This window comes from Colossoma macropomum, unplaced genomic scaffold (assembly GCF_904425465.1).
Source record: "Colossoma macropomum unplaced genomic scaffold, Colossoma_macropomum, whole genome shotgun sequence".
NCBI lineage: Eukaryota > Metazoa > Chordata > Actinopteri > Characiformes > Serrasalmidae > Colossoma > Colossoma macropomum.
Genome location: NW_023494790.1, coordinates 1,953,631 through 1,972,188, shown reverse-complemented (window position 1 = coordinate 1,972,188; position 18,558 = coordinate 1,953,631). Strand labels below are relative to the sequence as shown.

Here is an 18,558-nt window from a genome sequence, read left to right as displayed (position 1 = left end):
GACGCTGCCCACAGGACGCTGTTGGCTGGATATTTTTGGTTGGTGGACTATTCTCAGTCCAGCAGTGACACTGAGGTGTTTAAAAACTCCAGCAGCACTGCTGTGTCTGATCCACTCATACCAGCACAACACACTAACACACCACCACCACGTCAGTGTTACTGCAGTGCTGAGAATGACCCACCACCCAAACAGTACCTGCTCTGCCAGCTCAGCTGAAACGGTTTACTTACCGAGCTGTTCGAGCTTCACTTACTGCAGAGTGTGGATCACTGAAAATTAGAAAGTAACTAACTCAGATGAAGTTATTTAAGCCTGAAACTGTCAAGTAACTTATTTTTTTTTAAGGTAATGAGTTTACATGTTTTTTTTAAACGTAATTCAAGTTTACAGCATAGCAGCTACTAAAACTACTCCAAATATTAAGAGACAGAAAAGAGGAAAAGCAGGTTAAACAATGGCTATGACTAAATAACAGCAGATGGTGAAAGACCTAAATCTTCAAATTTCATTTAGAAATGTTCTTCTTGAGCTGGTTGGCACAAAGTGGTGAGCCACGACCCATCTTTGCTTGCATAGACTGAGCCTTTAGTAGTTGCTCCATTTATACCCAAATCATGAGACCCTCACCTGTTACTGGTTCACCTGCTTATTGGGGAATGTTTCACAACAGCTTAACTTGAATATTCTGTAAAATTTATACTCTTATTTTGGCCCTGTCCCGATATTTTTGGAGTGTGTTGCAGACATTAAATTAAATTTTAAAAAATTATATACAAAACAATCATGGAGCCCCTAAGGGGCCGTGGTTAAAAAAGTTGTGTTCCCTCGCAAAATATATGCTCGTCAGACAGCCAGCAAGCGCAGGACCAGAGGTGCCCAACGACACCGTCTACATTAGAGTGTTGATTTTAGCATAGCTAACGTTAAAAGCTGCTTTCCCAGCTTCGCCAGTCTGTGCTGAGTTTATTCAGCTGTTGTTCTCTGCAGGTCTCTGTAAATGAAGCCTTTACTGTACGAGGACCCTCGACCTCAGCTTCAGTTTGGGCTCAATAATAACAGAATCATGTTTGATTTTGAGAAGCAACACATCTTTATATTTCAATCTTTATATATTTCATGTCTGAGGTTAAGCAAAGCACAGGTTTTGCAAGCGAGTGCAAACTGTTGCATCGTGATGCGAACCATTTGCGAGTGAACGCAATGTCTAACTTTTTTTTTTTTTCCACGGCCCCTTAGGGGCTCCGTACATAGTCAAGTTGGTCAGGCAAAACATCAAGTCATCAAGTTCTTTGTACTCTTGTCAGTTAAATTCAGGTTCAAGACACTTAATCACAGATTCTTGTTTTTAATACCATTTTTGCAAAATATTCCAACTTTTCCAGAAGTGATTTATGTATACTTGAGTAAAATTTGAATATTATCCTATGAAAATACTAAGGAGAGCACAACTCCATCAACATTGTTACATAAGCAAATGAGCAGTGAGTAAATAGAGCAACTTACTGCATGTAAGATTATTGTAGTGTTGATATATTAGAGGTTCAACTCGCCAACTAAACACACTCAACACCTGAAATGGGCTCAGCCAGTTTGCGTTGAAGTCGCTGTAGTTACTGAATAATAAGCCTTAGTATGTAAAAAGCCTGAGATTTTAAGGGGTTAAAATGTCAAATCATTTTGAACGTTCAGTGAAACACAGCAGGCCTGCCTCTCCCAGCACAATCACAGCTGAACACTTCAGATGGAATTACAGAGTAAACACTGATGGAGGCCATGTGGCCCAGCTTATCTGAGCCACAGGAGATTTAGGACCTTTTAAAACAGAAACTGTAGCCTGAGTGACTGCCAGGCCTTCACCACAGCCAACGCCTCAAACAGGCCACTCTGCACTCTTACAAAAGATCTTCAAAAGGTTCTTTGGTTAAGGGAATGGTTCTATTTAGAACCATGAGTTCTATAAAGAACCATTTCATGCTTGAATGGTTCTTTGCACGGTGAAATGGTTCTATACAGCACTGAAAAAGGGTTCTTCTATTGTTACAATCTTGGAATTGTGACAATAGCAGAATAAATTTTGGTGCTGTATTGAACGATTTTCAAAAAGGTTCTATATGGAACCATAAACACATTCGTCGTCGATTTGAAACACACTTTCACGATGCAAAAGAACTATTTAAGCATGAAATGGTTCTAAATGTACTGAAGAACCCCTGAAGAACCCTCTTTTTAAAGAGTGTGGTCTAAAGAAAATCTCCACATTCTCAATCCAAACTGACTCTCTGGACTGCAGCTGGATTTGTGTGCTTATATTGTTGTTTAAAAGTCAAATAAAACGCAGTTGTGTAATGGCTGGTGACCTCAGTCTCCCTCTCTGCTCTCAGTCGCTGTGAAACCTGTTTACTGGCTCCGTTCTCGTGTAGGGAGCTGCGTTTAGAGCCTCACAGCCTCAACCATTTATCACCTAAACCTGCTTCATTAATCATTCACCACACACTGACACTACAGAACATCAAACAGGGTTTATATGAAGTTTCATTCCAAACCGCTGTATATCTACTCCTAACAATGTTGGATGTAAAGAGTTAGAAATGGCTTTGATTAAAACATTTAAAACTTCTTTAATTAAGGTGGTATTAATCATAATATTTCATAAAATTTGTAAACTATTTTCATTATAAAATATTCATTAGATTGTATATAAATGCCATGAGAATGATGTTTTTTTATTGTTATTAATACTAGTCATATTGGTGGTATCAGTAGTATATAGTAATTTATCTGCAAATAACAGTTTTTAAGCAAATAATAATCAGTAAAAAGTGCAAAATTGTATTAATAAATTAATAAATAAACTAATCAGAACTTACTGCATAAATGCATTGCAAATTATTATTATTAGTAGGAATTTACATAACAATAAAAGATAGATAGATGGATAATAAACAAATGACACTGTTTAATAACTACTTCATTATTAATGAATGTTTAAGCCCTTTTTGGAGTTTTAGTTCCTGTCTGTTCCAGTCTGATGGCTTTCAATGCTGCATTGTCTGTTTTTGCTGCTTCTTGGCAGTGAAGGCGTTATAAACTGAAAGTCCCCCAAACCAGACTGAACCATTTAATCAGAGAGGAGGAACCAACCTGAACCAGAGCAGCAGCAGCAGCACCGGGTAGCACAGCACAGTGAGTCCCTCTCTAACTTTACTGCACATTAAACCATCATAACAGAGACATTACTGTACATTAACATTACTGCATAACAGAGACATAAACATTACTGCAGGACTCAACTGAAGATCTGTTCCTCTGTGGCTCTGCTGCCCTTTTTAAGGCTGTCTCTGCAGTAACAGCACAGCCTAGTGCAGAAATACACACTACTGTAATGGTGACACATTCAGTTTTCGCATCTTCTCCAAATCCTCTTTGGTCAGAATAGTTTTTATCGCACTTGTAGCGCTTTTAAAGTGTTACGAGACGGGAATTGGCTTCCTCGTCACCCCTTCATGTTGGAATTTTTCCGTTCCACCTTAAATGGTGGAGCAGTTAGCGTTACATGTATGTGGAACAGCAAAATTCGAGCAAGCTGTCGAATAAGAAGCCAACTCAGGCGCTAGAATGTAACTGCTGCACCTTTTAAGGTGGAACGGGACAATTCGAACAAGAAGCTTGGCGAATAAGAAGCCAGTTCAGGTGCTTAAACGTACCTACTGCACTTTTTAAGGTGGAACGGGACATGTAGCTAAGCCGGAAAGGTTGTGCTTGTGCTTTGAGTGCAGTTTCACGCTTTTAATAAAGCACTTGGTGTTAAAAACATTCAAAGGCTGAATAATTAGACATTTCAGCCACATATTAACCAAAAACTGGGCTGGCTAGCGTCTCATTCGGATTTTCGTTCCACCTTAAATGCCGCCAGAACTGCTGCACAGTTTAAGGTGGAACGGAAAGTTCGAACAGGATAACCTACGTATGTCAGCCTCGTTCCAGCTTCGGGGGGGCAAACTACTGAAATATAACCCCAAACATTAATATAGTCGGGGTAACATGTAACGTTAAATATACATATGGTGATTTTACAACAAACACTTTGAGCAGGAAAATCAGTTTTATCTGTAAAAGCAGTTTTTACTGCGCTGTCAAAGATAAACATCCGCGCTAACTGGAATAGCCAGCTGCTGTTGCCTGGCTACATCTCGGACTGTTCCACTGAGCGGTTGGACGGGGGAGGATGATTAGTAATGCGATGTGGATAAAACACTTTAAAAGAGCGGATTCGCGTCCAAAAGCAGTCAGTAAACAACATTTCAGCTTCTGCATCGTTTTATAAAATGTGTTATTTTAGTAGGGGACAGTGTGCGTTGTTGTCCGTGGTGTAACCCCCCCGCCTCGCCGCTGTAGGCTGAATAGTAAAGGATCACGCTGAAGGCACGAGTAGCGATTTCACAGACTGATCTCATGACTACTCGGCGCCCGTGTGTGTGCGGATTGTGCATTAAGCGATATTTGCCCAGGACAGTCTCAATATCTGTGGCCAGATTTTGATTCACTGTATTTGTTTGGAGTCTCGAAAATGTAATTTAAAAATTTGGTTATTGTGGTCCTCGCAAGTGAATTATTTTGGCAGAATTTAGATATTTTGGTGAAATTGGGGGTGGTCCTCACAAAGGACTTTTAATTTGGTAGAATTTGATTATTGCGGTCCTAATGAGAGACTTATATTTTGGTAGAATTTGGTTATTGTGGTGTTCAAAAGGGACTTATTTTGGTAGAGTTTAGTTACTGTGGGCCTCACAAGGGACTTTTATTCAGGTAGAATTTGGTTAGTGTGATGTTAACAAGAAACTTATTTTGGTAAAATTGGGATGTGGTCCTCACAAGGGTCTTATTTAGGCAGAATTTAATTATGTTGGTAGAATTTGTTTATGTTGGTTCTAAGGAGAGACTTATTTTTGGCAGAATTTGATTAATGTATTCTACAGTAGGGATTTATTTTGGCAAAATTTGGTTGTGTTCATCGCAAGGGACTTTTATTTTGGCAGAATTATGCGATCTTTATAAGGGACTTATTTTGGTAAAATTTGGTTATTGTGGTCCACACAAGGGACTTTATTTTTGTAGAATTTGGTAATTATTTCGGGGGAATTTGGTTGTTGTGGTCCTAAGCAGAGACTTTTATTTTGGTAGAATTTCCTAGTTGTGGTCCTTACGATAGCGTAATGTGTGTAATATAAGCGAACTGTGCTTACAAACAGCTGGCAGTCACACCGCTGACCACACAGACGCAGGTGTTAGACGGTGCTCCATATTAGAGTAAATACGGGAAACGCGTGTGTCTTCAGTCACGGCTCCTTGCCGGTTTCAAGGGTCACGACTTTGCATGAGTTTAGACGGAATCAATGTCGTTTCACAGCGTTTCCAGAGAGGCCTTGATAGGCTCTGCGACACTAGGACTGATCTTTATAACGGGTTATTACATCGGTGAGTCAGGGTCAAAGACCTGTGTCTTTAATCGTTATTACAATCAGGAAGAATGGCTGGAGTCCGGAGTCCACATCAACCTGTTGTAGCACCATCTGTTGATGCAGTTGGTCAACAGTGGTCAGAAACTGGCCAATGATGAAACTAGTCCAACAGAAATCAAACTAGAGATCAGCTCATAGAAGTATTACAGGTCATAGGCACTCATTTAGCACTTCATTAGGTACACCTACCTTTTCTCTACGCTCACTGTCCATTTTATCAGCTCCACTTACTATATAGGTGCACTTTGTAGTTCTACAGTTACAGACTGTAGTCCATCTGTTTCTCTGATACTTTGTTAGCCCCTTTTTACCCAGTGGTCAGGACCCCCATGGACCCTCACAGAGCAGGTACGGTTTGGGTGGGTCATTCTCAGCACTGCAGTAACACTGACGTGGTGCTGGTCTGAGTGGATCAGACACAGCAGTGCTGCTGGAGTTTTTAAACACTGTGTCCACTCACTGTCCACTCTATTAGACACTCCTACCTTGTCAGTCCACCTTGTAGATGTAAAGTCAGAGACGATAGCTCATCTGCTGCTGCACAGTTTGTGTTGGTCATCCTCTAGTCCTTCATCAGTGGTCACAGGACGCTGCCCACAGGACGCTGTTGGCTGGATATTTTTGGTGGGTGGACTATTCTCAGTCCAGCAGTGACACTGGGGTGTTTAAAAACTCCAGCAGCGCTGCTGTGTCTGATCCACTCAGACCAGCACAACACACACTAACACACCACCACCACGTCAGTGTTACTGCAGTGCTGAGAATGATCCACCACCCAAATAGTACCTGCTCTGTGAGGGTCCATGGGGGGTCCTGACCACTGAAGAACAGGGTAAAAGGGGGCTAACAAAGTATCAGAGAAACAGACGGACTACAGTCTGTAACTGTAGAACTATAGAGTGAAACTATACGGTCAGTGGAGCTGATAAAATGGACAGTGAGTGTGTGTGTGTGTATATGTTTTGTTTTTCTGTAAGGGATTTTTAGAAGTATCTGTCAGTGCTTTAAGATAATTTCACTCCATAGGATCACATTACGAAAGGGGAGATATTCTGAAATGTGCTCTTACAACAGTCTCATAATGAGAATAACATGTGATACTGTGTGGTATGTTCATGCTGAAGGGAAACTCCAGTGAAAAACTAAGTAGGGCTTTTGTCTCGTACACTTATGATCACCTGATAGAAGCTCTACACTGGGAATAAAGCTAAAGGCCACACATTTCACTCCCTTTCTGGTATTTTTCATTATTTCTTTGAAAAATAACAGTGATTGTCAAACATTATATTAATTCATGAGCTTATAATTTCATTCATTCTTTCTTTCCTCAAAAGGTAACAGCCGAAGCAGGCGGTACAGGATGAACACCTTTAAGAGCCATGTTGGAAGAAAGGATGATCCTGTGATGCAGTACCTCCTCAGCCACTCCATGAGGGAGCACCCAGCTCTGAAGAAGCTCCGCCTCGTAATTAACCTTTTCATTTACATTATCAGTTATTACAGATTATTTATTGGGCCTTTCCAATCCTCACTCTGCTCACATTATTACAAAATTCAGTAAAAGTACTCACTCAGTAATTCACAGTACTTACTGAACACTTTAATTATTCAGTTAAAGTGGTGCGGGAAAAAAATCGATTCTTAGATGCATCGCGATGCGGACGTGAACGATTCTGAATCGATTCACAAATGTCAAAAATCGATTTTCTAAATATTTAATTTATAGCGTAATGTTGGCGGAACACAAAAGGCGGAACTGGAAGTGGGTAAGTGCAGCGGCCGGACAGTCTGTGGCGGCACATAACAAAAACACAACTGGATGAGTGAGAAATCCGACCGGCTCCCTCTGCATTAAAGCCAGGTTAGATCAGGAGTCACAACACAAATGATAAGAAGAGCCATTTTGTCCTTTCAACAAAAATCAAACCAGCTTGGGAGCCACAACATTTAATGTCCAGTATGTCTCAGTGTGTGATGTCCTAGTTTAGGCTAAACAATATAAACGAGAGCGCAGATTTACTCTGCTCTGCTTTAAGCTTTAGCTTTAGCCGCTTTCCTCCCATCTTCACCAGAAAACTTTTCCTCAAAACTAGAGCAGTTTCTTGTAAAATGTCTCAACATTCGACTGTTTTCCGAGGCTGAAGTCGCTTCTCATTCTCCAGCTTCTTGTTCGAATTTTCCTATTCCACCTTAAATTCTGACTGAAGCGCCGAATATAAATGCGGCACCATTTAAGGTGGAACGAGGGAATTTTAAAGAGAAGCGACTTCATCTTTGCGACTTTTTACTGTTTGACAGTCTCTCGTTGCAGATTTAACTTGCCAGGAAAACAACTGCGCTGCTTATAAATGCTAATAACGAATCATTGCTAGGTGACCTGCAGTCCGCACGCCAATTCTCAGTCATTGTGAAACAGGGCTTTCGTGCTATGTTTCACACGTCCTGTCTCGAAGATATTTTACTGACACAGCGATCTTCCCCACCCCTTTCTCTACAACGAGACCAAAACCAAAGTTATAAAGTCACTAAAAACAGGTAGGACGGCTGTAACGCGCTGCGTGGTCATCCATCACCACTGGACCTTATTTCACCATAACAGCGCATTTTATCACAGATGAGTGGCAGCAGCGTCTCCAAGCAATAGCAGTGAATGAGAGCCTTCCAGTTCACTTGCCACATCACTTCCATTTGATTTATTAATAAAAGATATTGGATCCATTGATTATGGATCAATACAAATACTTTGCTTTAAAACTACCAAGTCCTCATTCAATGAGAAAATAGAGGTGATGTATAGAAAAAAAAAATGCATCGAGATGCATCGATAATCGTTTTATAATCGCATCACAGCCCCCTGAATCATAATCGAATCATGAGGTGCCTAAAGATTCCCACCCCTAGTATCTACTAAGTGTTCAGTAAGTATTGTGAATTAGACATTGAATAATTCATACTGGATACGGAATAATTTATAAGAGATAGTAAATAATACATAGCAGATACTAAGAATTCATGGTAAGTGCTGAATAATATCTAGCAGATACCAAATACTTCATAAGAGATACTAAATAATTCATAGTAGATACTGAATAATTCCTTGTACTTGGCACATAATAGGTCTTAATACGAATTAGTGCAGTCAGATGTTATTTGAAATAACGGGACCTTAGTTTCTGACCAGTTTCTGCTCCGCCATGTTGAACGGTATAAACTCTCACTATGACGTGACGAACATGATCAGAACGGACTTAAACTTTCCGATAGGGAATGTAATCAGATACAGGCGTTTACACGGATATTATTCTTCTATTTAACGGATTATTTACAGGATTACCTGTAAATATTCTGATTATTAACGGATTATTAGGCTGCATGTAAACGTGGCTATTGTTAATTTCCTGGCTTTGTGTGTGTGTGTGTGTGTGTGTGTGTGATCTGTGTGTGTGTGATCTGTAGAAAACTCTGGAGCACAAGTGGAACTCCATCATGGTGGCATGTGAACAGTCTCAGTTCATGGCAAACCTGGCGAGGCTAATAAAAGCCAAGAAGGCCATTGAGATCGGTAGGACTTACAGGGACAGCCTGGTGAAAATCACACCTGCACAGTTTCTCTCCTCTTACACAAACAAACTCGATCAGTCGAGACAGATTTGGTGTCTTAAGTTTGCTTCTTTAGTTTAAGACCAGTTTTTCCCCTCATTTAAACCAAAATAAACTACAGAAAGTTTTAAAATGCTGAAAAAAATGTTAATGCGTAAAAATTAAGAAATGTTGATTCTGCACTGTTTATAGGCCTCTATTTAAACACCACCTTTTCTAGACCATTTCTAGATCATGCACTATACTTAGGTTATAGAAGTGTGTATTAAAACTCTGGGCCCGCTGGTCAGCCCTGGCCATTTAAGGGGTTAACCGTACTATTCTTTAGTAAGGGGAACGGTTCCATTTAGAACTTCATGCTTAAACAGTTCTTTGCATGGTTCTTCTGACTGATGGAGAATGTGTTGTATGGTTCTATATAAAACTGTTCTGAAAAGGGTTCCTCTATTGTAACAAGCTTGACCTCATAACAGAAGAACTGTTTTTGGTACTACATAGAACCAGCTACAACACGCTTGATCCATCTGAAGAAACATTTCATCATGCAAAGAACCCTTTAAGCATGCAGATTTTTTTTGAATGTTCTTGATTCTATATATTAAAAGGTTCTATATAGGACCATGAACACAAAGAACCCTTTACATGATGTAAGGGTTCTCTGCTTGTTAAAGGTTTCTTCAGATTGACAGAGAACTCTCCAAAAGCACCAAAAAGTGTTCTTCTATTGTTGTGTTAAGCTTGTAACAATAGAAGAACCCTTTTTGGTGCTATATAGAACACTTTTCAGAACAGTTCTATATAGAACCATATACAACACATTCTCCATCAATCTGAAGAACCATTTCACAATGCAAAGAATCACTAAATCATGCAAAGGGTTCTTTGAGTGTTCGTGGTTCTATATAGAACCATTTTTCTTTACTAAAGAACCCTTGAAGAACCTTTTTTTTTTAAAGAGAAAAAAAAAAGAATTCATCAAGGGTTCTTTATGTAGAAAGGTTCTATAGATCAAAGAATCATTTGCATGCTTAAAGAGTTCTTTGCATGGTGAAATGGTTCTTCAGATTGATGGTGAGCGAGTTGTATATGGTCCTATATAGAACCTTTTTGAAGAGCACCAAAAAGGGTTCTTCTGTTGTAGCAAGCTTTACATCATAATGCACTCCATCAATCTGAAGAACCATTTAATTATGCAAATACTTCTTTGAGTGTTCATGGTTTTATACACCGATCAGGCATAACATTATGGCCACCTCCTTGGTCCAGCAGCACTGCTGTGTCTGATCCACTCGTACCAGCACAACACACACTAACACACCACCACCACGTCAGTGTTACTGCAGTGCTGAGAATGATCCACCACCCAAATAGTACCTGCTCTGTGAGGGTCCATGGGGGTCCTGACCACTGAAGAACAGGGTAAAAGGGGGCTAACAAAGTATCAGAGAAACAGATGGACTACAGTCTGTAACTGTAGAACTACAAAGTGCACCTATATAGTAAGTGGAGCTGATAAAATGGACAATGAGCGTAGAAACAAGGAGGTGGTCATAATGTTATGCCTGATCGGTGTATAGAACCGTTGTTTTTACTAGAGAGCCCTTGAAGAACCATCTTTTTTGTGCACTGTAGCTAAAAGCAGCATTAGAAATAGAACTGCAGAATCTTGAAGCCTGAACTGCATCCATACTTTAGTCCATGTTTATTGGTAACAGTGATTCTTAACCACATAATCAAGGTCTTTTATTGATTACTGAACGTCTCCACACAGTCTGAGGCGAGTGGTGCAGTTAGCACCATGCTAATTGGTGGGGTATAAGCTTTCGTTACTCGTTAGTGACAATAGCCTCGTAGCTCCAGTGCTAAAACTACAGAAGCAAACTTCTCCAAACATGTCTTGGTTGATTGATTTGAGGTCAAACTGTGTACATTTGATTTTTCACTAATGTATCACTTTACATGCTAAAAACTACACATCATTCTGACTGATAAGCCTGTTTATGATAATGTCTTTTAGGCTGTTTTAATTGGTGTCAGTAACTGTGTGTGTGTTCAGGTGTGTATACTGGCTATAACGCTCTGAGCATCGCCCTGGCGCTGCCTGAGGATGGTAAAGTGGTGGCGTGTGACGTCAGTGAGGAGTATCCCAACATCGGCAGACCTTTCTGGAAAGAGGTGAGCTCAGCTCGGCTCCGGATCACTTTGTCTACAGCCCATGTGTCAAACAAGGCCCGCTGGCCAGATCAGGCCCACAACACGATCCTATTTTCTATTATATTAGTCCGTTTCACAATGCACTGCACTACATTTCCCAGCATGCACTGCAATGTAATGTGTGCTCCAACAACAGTGTGTGGGACAGCAGTTCCACCTCAATTCTACACAATTCCACACCAGTCACATCACCAAACACACTAAATGTAGTTCAGCTGCAGCTCAACAAACAAACACTGAACATCAGCTCAGCAGCTCAGAAACTGAGCTCAAGTATTAATGACCTTGCAGTAAAGAAAGGATGTCAGGTGTCCAGTTCCAGCAAACAGGTAGGTTTAAAAGACTGAGTCCCTGGTGACGTTTACATTTGGAATATTTGAAGTATTCATGTAATATTTCAAGCTCTACTACAAGTGTCTGTATTTCACAGCTTATGTTGAATAAACAGTGGCCAGTTTGGGTCACAGCACAACATAAAAAAATTAATAAACATTTTTTTCTCTGCCCCACGGATTTTTTTTTATTATGGCCCCTTCAGTGGTTGAGTTTGACACCCCTGATCTACAGCTACACAACCCACTTAGAGTTATTACTGAGGACAGGAGTCGCTTATGGCTTGTCAATGTTCTCCAGAATGGAGAACATATTAATTAGTACAATCCACCTTTAATAGATGTTAAAATGATGAATAAAATATTGATTCTTGGGCCTCAATGTATTTTTTTTTCCTTTTTCTTTCATTCTTACATTTTTGTTGTTTTTAGTCTTTTTTTGACATTGAAACAAAGAAAAAGGAAAAAATTGCAAAGAAAAGGTTTCTACAATCTAAAGAACCAATCACAATGCAAAGAATCCTTTAACCATGCAAAGGGTTCTTTGAGTGTTCATGGTTCTACATAGGACCATTTTCTTTACTAAAGAACACTTGAAGAACCTTCTTTTTAAGAGTGTATTACAATTTGAGTAGCATGTTCACTGTTGGTCATCTAATGGTTTAATAGTGAGTATAGCCCTTCATTAAAAACACACTGATTTTTGATGATCCATCATTACACATTTCAGGAACCACAAACGAAACAGTTTATTTGAACAACTCACATCTGAACAGGTGTTCTGGAGGTGTTTCCATCTGCCAGCATCTCAGACCAGGTGTCAAAGGAGCACGAATGATTCTCCAGTAGTTTCCTCGAAAAATTACTCTACTTACTTGGCAATTTAGAAACACAGCTTATCTAAAACTGCAGCTTTTTGAATGAAGCTGATGAGTTTGTGAAACGAGCCACAGCTGAGAGTGATGACGAGGGGGCGGAGCCAGAGCCACAGCAGGCCAATCCCAAATGGGAGAGTCCATCAGCTGCCTTCCCAGAGGGGGGACCACATGAGAATGACACAGTTCCAAACTTTTGAACTGTAGTGTAGCTCAAAAATCCACTGCATCATGGCGCAAAACTGAATAGTATTACAGAGAAAACGCTTCAGTTTTTATATATTCAGCATGAAGGACAGTCTAGAAGTGGATTTCTTTACTGGTGAACCATTATTTTAGTGCTAGGCCTGGCTTCACTCTCAGAAATAAAGGTACTAAACTGTCCCTGGGGTGGAACCCTCAAGGCTCCATCTCAGTCCCTTCAGTCAGGGAACATAACTGAACCATAATCCACTGAAATGATATGTTCTAAGCTGTACTGACTCCACACACCCCGTCTCGTCTCCAGGCTTTTATTTTACTGTTCTGTTTAAAACATTCGGTTATGAAAAGGTACAAATACGAACTTTTCACCTGGAGAAACTTATTTAAGGTTCACAATCAGACCTTAAAACCACTGTTGGAGCTTTGAGGGATCATTTACACTGTTTGTACCTTGATGAACGAAAAATGTACCTTTATTTCTAACAGTGTAGGCACGTCAAACTGGGGACCTTCTGGGCCGAAGTGCTGCAGAGATCAGCGTTTACCCTCATCTAAAGCCAGACAGACACTGTGCCGTGTTAGAAATCTGGTTCTTTGGTGACTCACACTGTATGTTTGAATCGTTCATCGTGTTCGGCCAAAGCCTGCGGTTTATGTGCTCACACTGTACAAAAACACTCGGTACAACTGAAATGACGCGACATGGGTCACACTGCACGTCAAACGCAGCCTCTACAGACGCTCTGTCTACAATACAGCTGTTTCACTCAAAACAACACGCTGTGCCGACAATGTCCTGATCAAAACACTGTCTGTATCTCAACCAGCTCCCTGCTCCCTACATAGTGCACCACATATTAAAAGTAGCTGCTCCTGCACCCATAAAGTGCATCACATGTCTAATAAACAGCCTTCTGAGATTCAGCCCTGTGTGCACAGCTCCATACTGGACTAACAGGGCACTGTTTTGGTGTAGAAGACAGAACACAGTGCACTACATAGGAAGTAGGCGGCTCTACGAAGACAAAAAACACTGTATTTATTTATACCTTTCAATTCAACTCAGTCAAACGGAGCAAAATCACCATATACAGATGCTGGTGCCACAAATGTGGACTTGTTTTGCCTCCGTGTAGGAGCGGTGGTTGTGATTGTGTGTGGTTTTGGGTGCAACTTTGAGAAATCGGTTCGTGAGGCGGCTCAGACTGTGAGACAAGCGCCCACAATCCACCCGATCGTTCAGCTGCTCAATCAGAGCTCGTTTGGACAGTTAATCGGGCATCGTTTCCCCTCTCACACTGTAAGACAAACGACGGCCGATGAAGCTAAAAATCGTCCCAATCATGCAATTCAGTCTGCTCAGACCAAATCGGGCTAAAATCGCAGTGTACGCCTGGCTTAACGCTCTGAGTTCAGTTCATGGTCTTGCTGATTAGCTGATGAGCTGAATCAGGTGTGTTTAGTGAGGCAGCGTGCAGAGTTTCGGCCTGTGAGGACTGGAGCCTGACACACGTGTGCCGGGCCATAAATGTCACAACTCTCAAAAACAAGAATGTTATTTTCCTTTAGCGCCCCAAAATGACTTCTTACAGTATGTTGGTGCTAAGCCAGCGCTGGTGGACATGAACATTTTCTGCCCATTCTAGATTAAATATGGACATTTTTTTACCTGTGTTGTGCCTTGTATGTATCTAGATGCCACAGGTGATAGTTCAGATAGTTTAAAGGGCCCATATTCTACATTTTTTTTGTATTTTATTTATTTTTTTTCCCCCTGTGATGTTTTATGTGCCAAAAACAGTCATAATTCGTTTTTACACGACTATTTTCCAAACTTTCTTTATCATTTAGAATTAAACAGGCTGTGCCTTTAAGATTGATATATGCGAAAGAGCTCTGTTCTCATTGGCCGACCTGTACTGTGCCTCATTCCTGAAACACTCCTTTTAACCTCTGAGCCGAACTGCTCTGGGCTGAATAGGTGTATGTATGTAAATGTTTTGTTTTTGTGACATCACAGAGACAGTGAGTTCAAAACGGGCTGTTTTTGTAGCTTAGTTTCCATATAGACTGTATGGAGTGAGGAGTGAATGGTGTGATTTCAGATTTTACAAGTGTTTACACACTACATCAAAGTGTATAATTGCAAAAAAGTGAGGAAAAATTCAGTTTTCCACTATACAGGCCCTTTAATACATCAAGCACAATGATTTTATTGAATAAAAATGAGCTAAAAATTGGAGACAGGTATTTTTTTAGTTCTCAGAAATCACTACATCTACTCTGAATGTATGAATTAGATTTTTTGGTGAACTTTTCCTTTAAGGAGATAAATATCTGCCTTGTTTTCTGTCGTAGGCTGGAGTTGAACATAAAATAGACCTGCGTCTGCAGCCAGCGCTGAAAACTCTGGGTAAGATTTCAACTCAATTCTTATGCATCATAAGAGTCACTGATAATAACGGATAAAGATGCAGCCTCCAATATTACACTTATTCTACCACGTATCACTGATTAATGATTAAACTCAATTTAAAAATATTATAATTTACCTTCTAAATGGTGCAGAAATGATAAAGCATGTTTTACATTTTTACATTATTCTATGAATCTCTCACAGTAATAAACGGCCTGATGGACACATTTATATGCATTTTTCATTTGTTTCATAAAAAAATTGTAAAATTATGAGCTTATTTATATTTTTAAGCATCTTTGACTTCTTGAAAGGCTAAGCATGTTTTTGTTTTATTGTAAGCTTATTTGTATTGTTTGGCTTTTATTAAAAAATCCTTGATTCTTTGGTAAAGAATACTTGATGAATTGGCAAAATACAGTCATATGGAAGTTTTAATTTGGTCAAATGTCAGGTTTTGTTGATTTTTAGTGGACAATTTCTAGTTTTTTAAGTTTAACATGCTGGACAAAAAACATGAATATAAAATGTAAAACTTTTATAATGGCCACATTTTGTTTTGTTTATTTATATATTATTCCATTATGTTAAAATCAGTAAATAAACAGTAATCGCGGCTTAAAATGTGCAGAAGTGTCTCTGTAGAGGATGTGTAAACTTATTCACACTTAGGAAATCAACAACACAGAATTTGACCAGCAGCTGTCGCATACATTTCCATATGACTGTAATCAGCCCTACATAGCAGAGCTTTTGAAAACAAGACACTGAATTGATTGAGTTTCTGTGGGATGTATGTTGGTCTCTCGCAGACGAGCTGCTGGCGGCGGGGGAGGCGGAGACGTTCGACTTCGTGTTTATTGACGCTGATAAGCAGAACTACGACAACTACTACGAGAAATCTCTCCAGCTGCTGAGGAAGGGAGGCATCATCGCCATCGACAACGTGAGTGACCACACGACACGATATCTAAACAGATACATGTGAGATTCTCCTCAGATTTCAGCCTCACAGTGAGTAAATTAATCCTCGAGAAGCCGACACTAAATGTCCACTTTATCGTCTCCGCTGACCGTATAGTTTCACTCTGTAGTTCTACAGTTACAGACTGTAGTCCACCTGTTTCTCTGCATACTGTAAGCCCCCTTTTACCCTGTTCTTCAGTGGTCAGGACCCCCATGGACTCATTCTCAGCACTGCAGTAACACTGACGTGGTGTTAGTGTGTGTCGTGCTGGTGCGAGTGGATCAGACACAGCAGTGCTGCTGGAGTTTTTAAACACTGACTCTATTAGACACTCCTACCTTGTCAGTCCACCTTGTAGATGTAAAGTCAGAGACGATAGCTCATCTGCTGCTGCACAGTTTGTGTTGGTCATCCTCTAGTCCTTCATCAGTGGTCACAGGACGCTGCCCACAGGACACTGTTGGCTTCATATTTTTGGTTGGTGGACTATTCTCAGTCCAGCAGTGACACTGAGGTGTTTAAAAACTCCCGCAGCACTGCTGTGTCTGATCCACTCGTACCAGCACAACACACACTAACACACCACCACCACGTCAGTGTTACTGCAGTGCTGAGAATGATCCACCACCCAAATAGTACCTGCTCTGTGAGGGTCCATGGGGGTCCTGACCACTGAAGAACAGGGTAAAAGGGGGCTAACAAAGTATCAGAGAAACAGATGGACTACAGTCTGTAACTGTAGAACTACAAAGTGCACCCTATATAGTAAGTGGAGCTGATAAAATGGACAGGGAGTGAAATGATGTAGTGATTTAATTTTGAAAAATAGTCCATTTAAAATTGGAATATATTTCAGTATTTGACAAAACAACCAAGGAGAAAAATGTGAATATGATTTCTGATCCCATCCGACAGCCCTAAATAACTACATCATACACTGTCAGAAATCACATGTTATGCTTTTAAATCTATTCCTATATTGTGACTTGGCCTCTGCCGGCAGGTGCTGTGGGGCGGGCGGGTCGTGAACCCTGCGGAAGACGACCTGGACACCCAGGCCATCGACAAGCTCAACAAGAAGCTGCACACAGATGTCCGGGTGACCCTGAGCATGCTAACTGTGGGAGACGGGCTAACACTGGCATTCAAACTGTAAAACTAGCGCCAGTGTTGGAGGTACTGCTGCAGGTTTAGCCCAATGCTAACGTAAAAACACTGCAGCAGGTGCAGCCTTACACTGGTCTTAGATAAACACTGATGCAGTGTCTAGCTCAGTGGTTCTCAGTCCTGTGGAACCCATGTTCTGCATATTTTACTGTTTTTTTTACTTAAATAAATCCATTTCAGCTCATAAGCTCATTATGAAGAATCCGTTTGTCCCATATGTTAGATTAGGGCGCAGAACAGTGTGCAGAACATGCAGCTCACAGGACGGGACATCAACACCACTGGTTTAGCCTATAAAGTGCCATTTAAGTGACAAGTGATCTTAAGCATTTTACACTGGGACCTTTCACAGCACAGCCAACAGCCGCTGAACTGTGATTTAGCATTGCAGCTTTTATTGACTGACCATTGTTTCAGGGTATTTTTGTCCATTTTTGTTAGAGCTGTAATAGTTTAAATCAGATATAGGAAGATGTGCAGTGATTACCAGCAGATTACTGTGTCTCTACATTGTTAAATTATGTTTTATGTGATTGTTCTGCAGATTTTAGTACTGTAGCAAAGGGTAAATAAGTAATAAGTGATGAGTAAAAATCACAGTTGCTGAAGTAAATGAAGTATTGCATACAGGAGCTGCCTGTTCCGTCATTTTTTCCAAACTTATATCAATATCTGCAACTGTCTTGGTGCATTAGGGTCCGACCGATATAAGAGCTGGCTAATCAAATCAGCCGATCAATATTAATCTTCCACATCTTCATCGATGTGGGAAAAAGTCCCGCAGATAAAGCGTCGGTGCTGTTTTGAAGCTGAATGTATTATAAAGCACAGACTTCTGAGCATTTATAGAATCTAGAAAACACAAAACACCATCATCGTTAAAATACACAATACAGCGATAGGCAAACGTTTGAACCCCCCAGTCAAATTCCGTGTTGACATAGACTATATAGATAAAAGTATTTGGACACTCCTCTTAATTATTGAGTTCAGGTGTTTCACCAACACTCACTGCTAACAGGTGTATAAAATCAAGCACATAGCCTTGCAGTCTCCATAGACCAACACTGGCAGTAGAGGGTCGTACTGAGCTCAGTCTTTAAACATGGCGCTGTCATAGGATTCTGCCTCTGCCACAAGTTAGTTTGTGAAATGGAAGCGTCCAGGAGGGGGCCAGGAGAATGTTACCTGCCTGACTGCACTGTGCCAGCTGTAGAGTTTGGTGGAGGAGGGATGATGATATGGGGCTGTTTTTCAGGGG

At 40.5% G+C, this 18,558-nt stretch overlaps 1 protein-coding gene across 2 annotated transcripts; it reads left to right on the top strand.

Moving 5' to 3' along the window:
* Positions 1-3,076: 3,076 nt before the first annotated feature.
* On the top strand, positions 3,077-17,929 carry LOC118809002 (catechol O-methyltransferase domain-containing protein 1-like). 2 transcript variants are annotated; one of them, XM_036571913.1, is made up of 7 exons: positions 3,077-3,186; positions 6,857-6,987; positions 8,979-9,084; positions 11,179-11,297; positions 15,106-15,160; positions 15,976-16,109; positions 17,134-17,929. In XM_036571913.1, the coding sequence occupies exons 2-7, from the start codon at positions 6,883-6,885 to the stop codon at positions 17,284-17,286; spliced, it is 672 nt and encodes a 223-aa protein (XP_036427806.1). In that variant the 5' UTR covers positions 3,077-3,186; positions 6,857-6,882; the 3' UTR covers positions 17,287-17,929. The 2 variants fall into 2 exon arrangements, with proteins under 2 accessions (XP_036427806.1, XP_036427805.1); XM_036571912.1 differs by lacking the exon at positions 3,077-3,186 and adding an exon at positions 5,254-5,478.
* Positions 17,930-18,558: the final 629 nt, after the last annotated feature.

Coding starts and splice junctions, on each gene's coding strand:
- LOC118809002 (XM_036571912.1), top strand. CDS start 5,397: ATGTCGTTTCACAGCGTTTCCAGAGAGGCCTTGATAGGCTCTGCGACA. Junction 5,479..6,856: donor TATAACGGGTTATTACATCG/GTGAGTCAGGGT, acceptor TTTCCTCAAAAG/GTAACAGCCGAAGCAGGCGG. Junction 16,110..17,133: donor GCATCATCGCCATCGACAAC/GTGAGTGACCAC, acceptor CTCTGCCGGCAG/GTGCTGTGGGGCGGGCGGGT.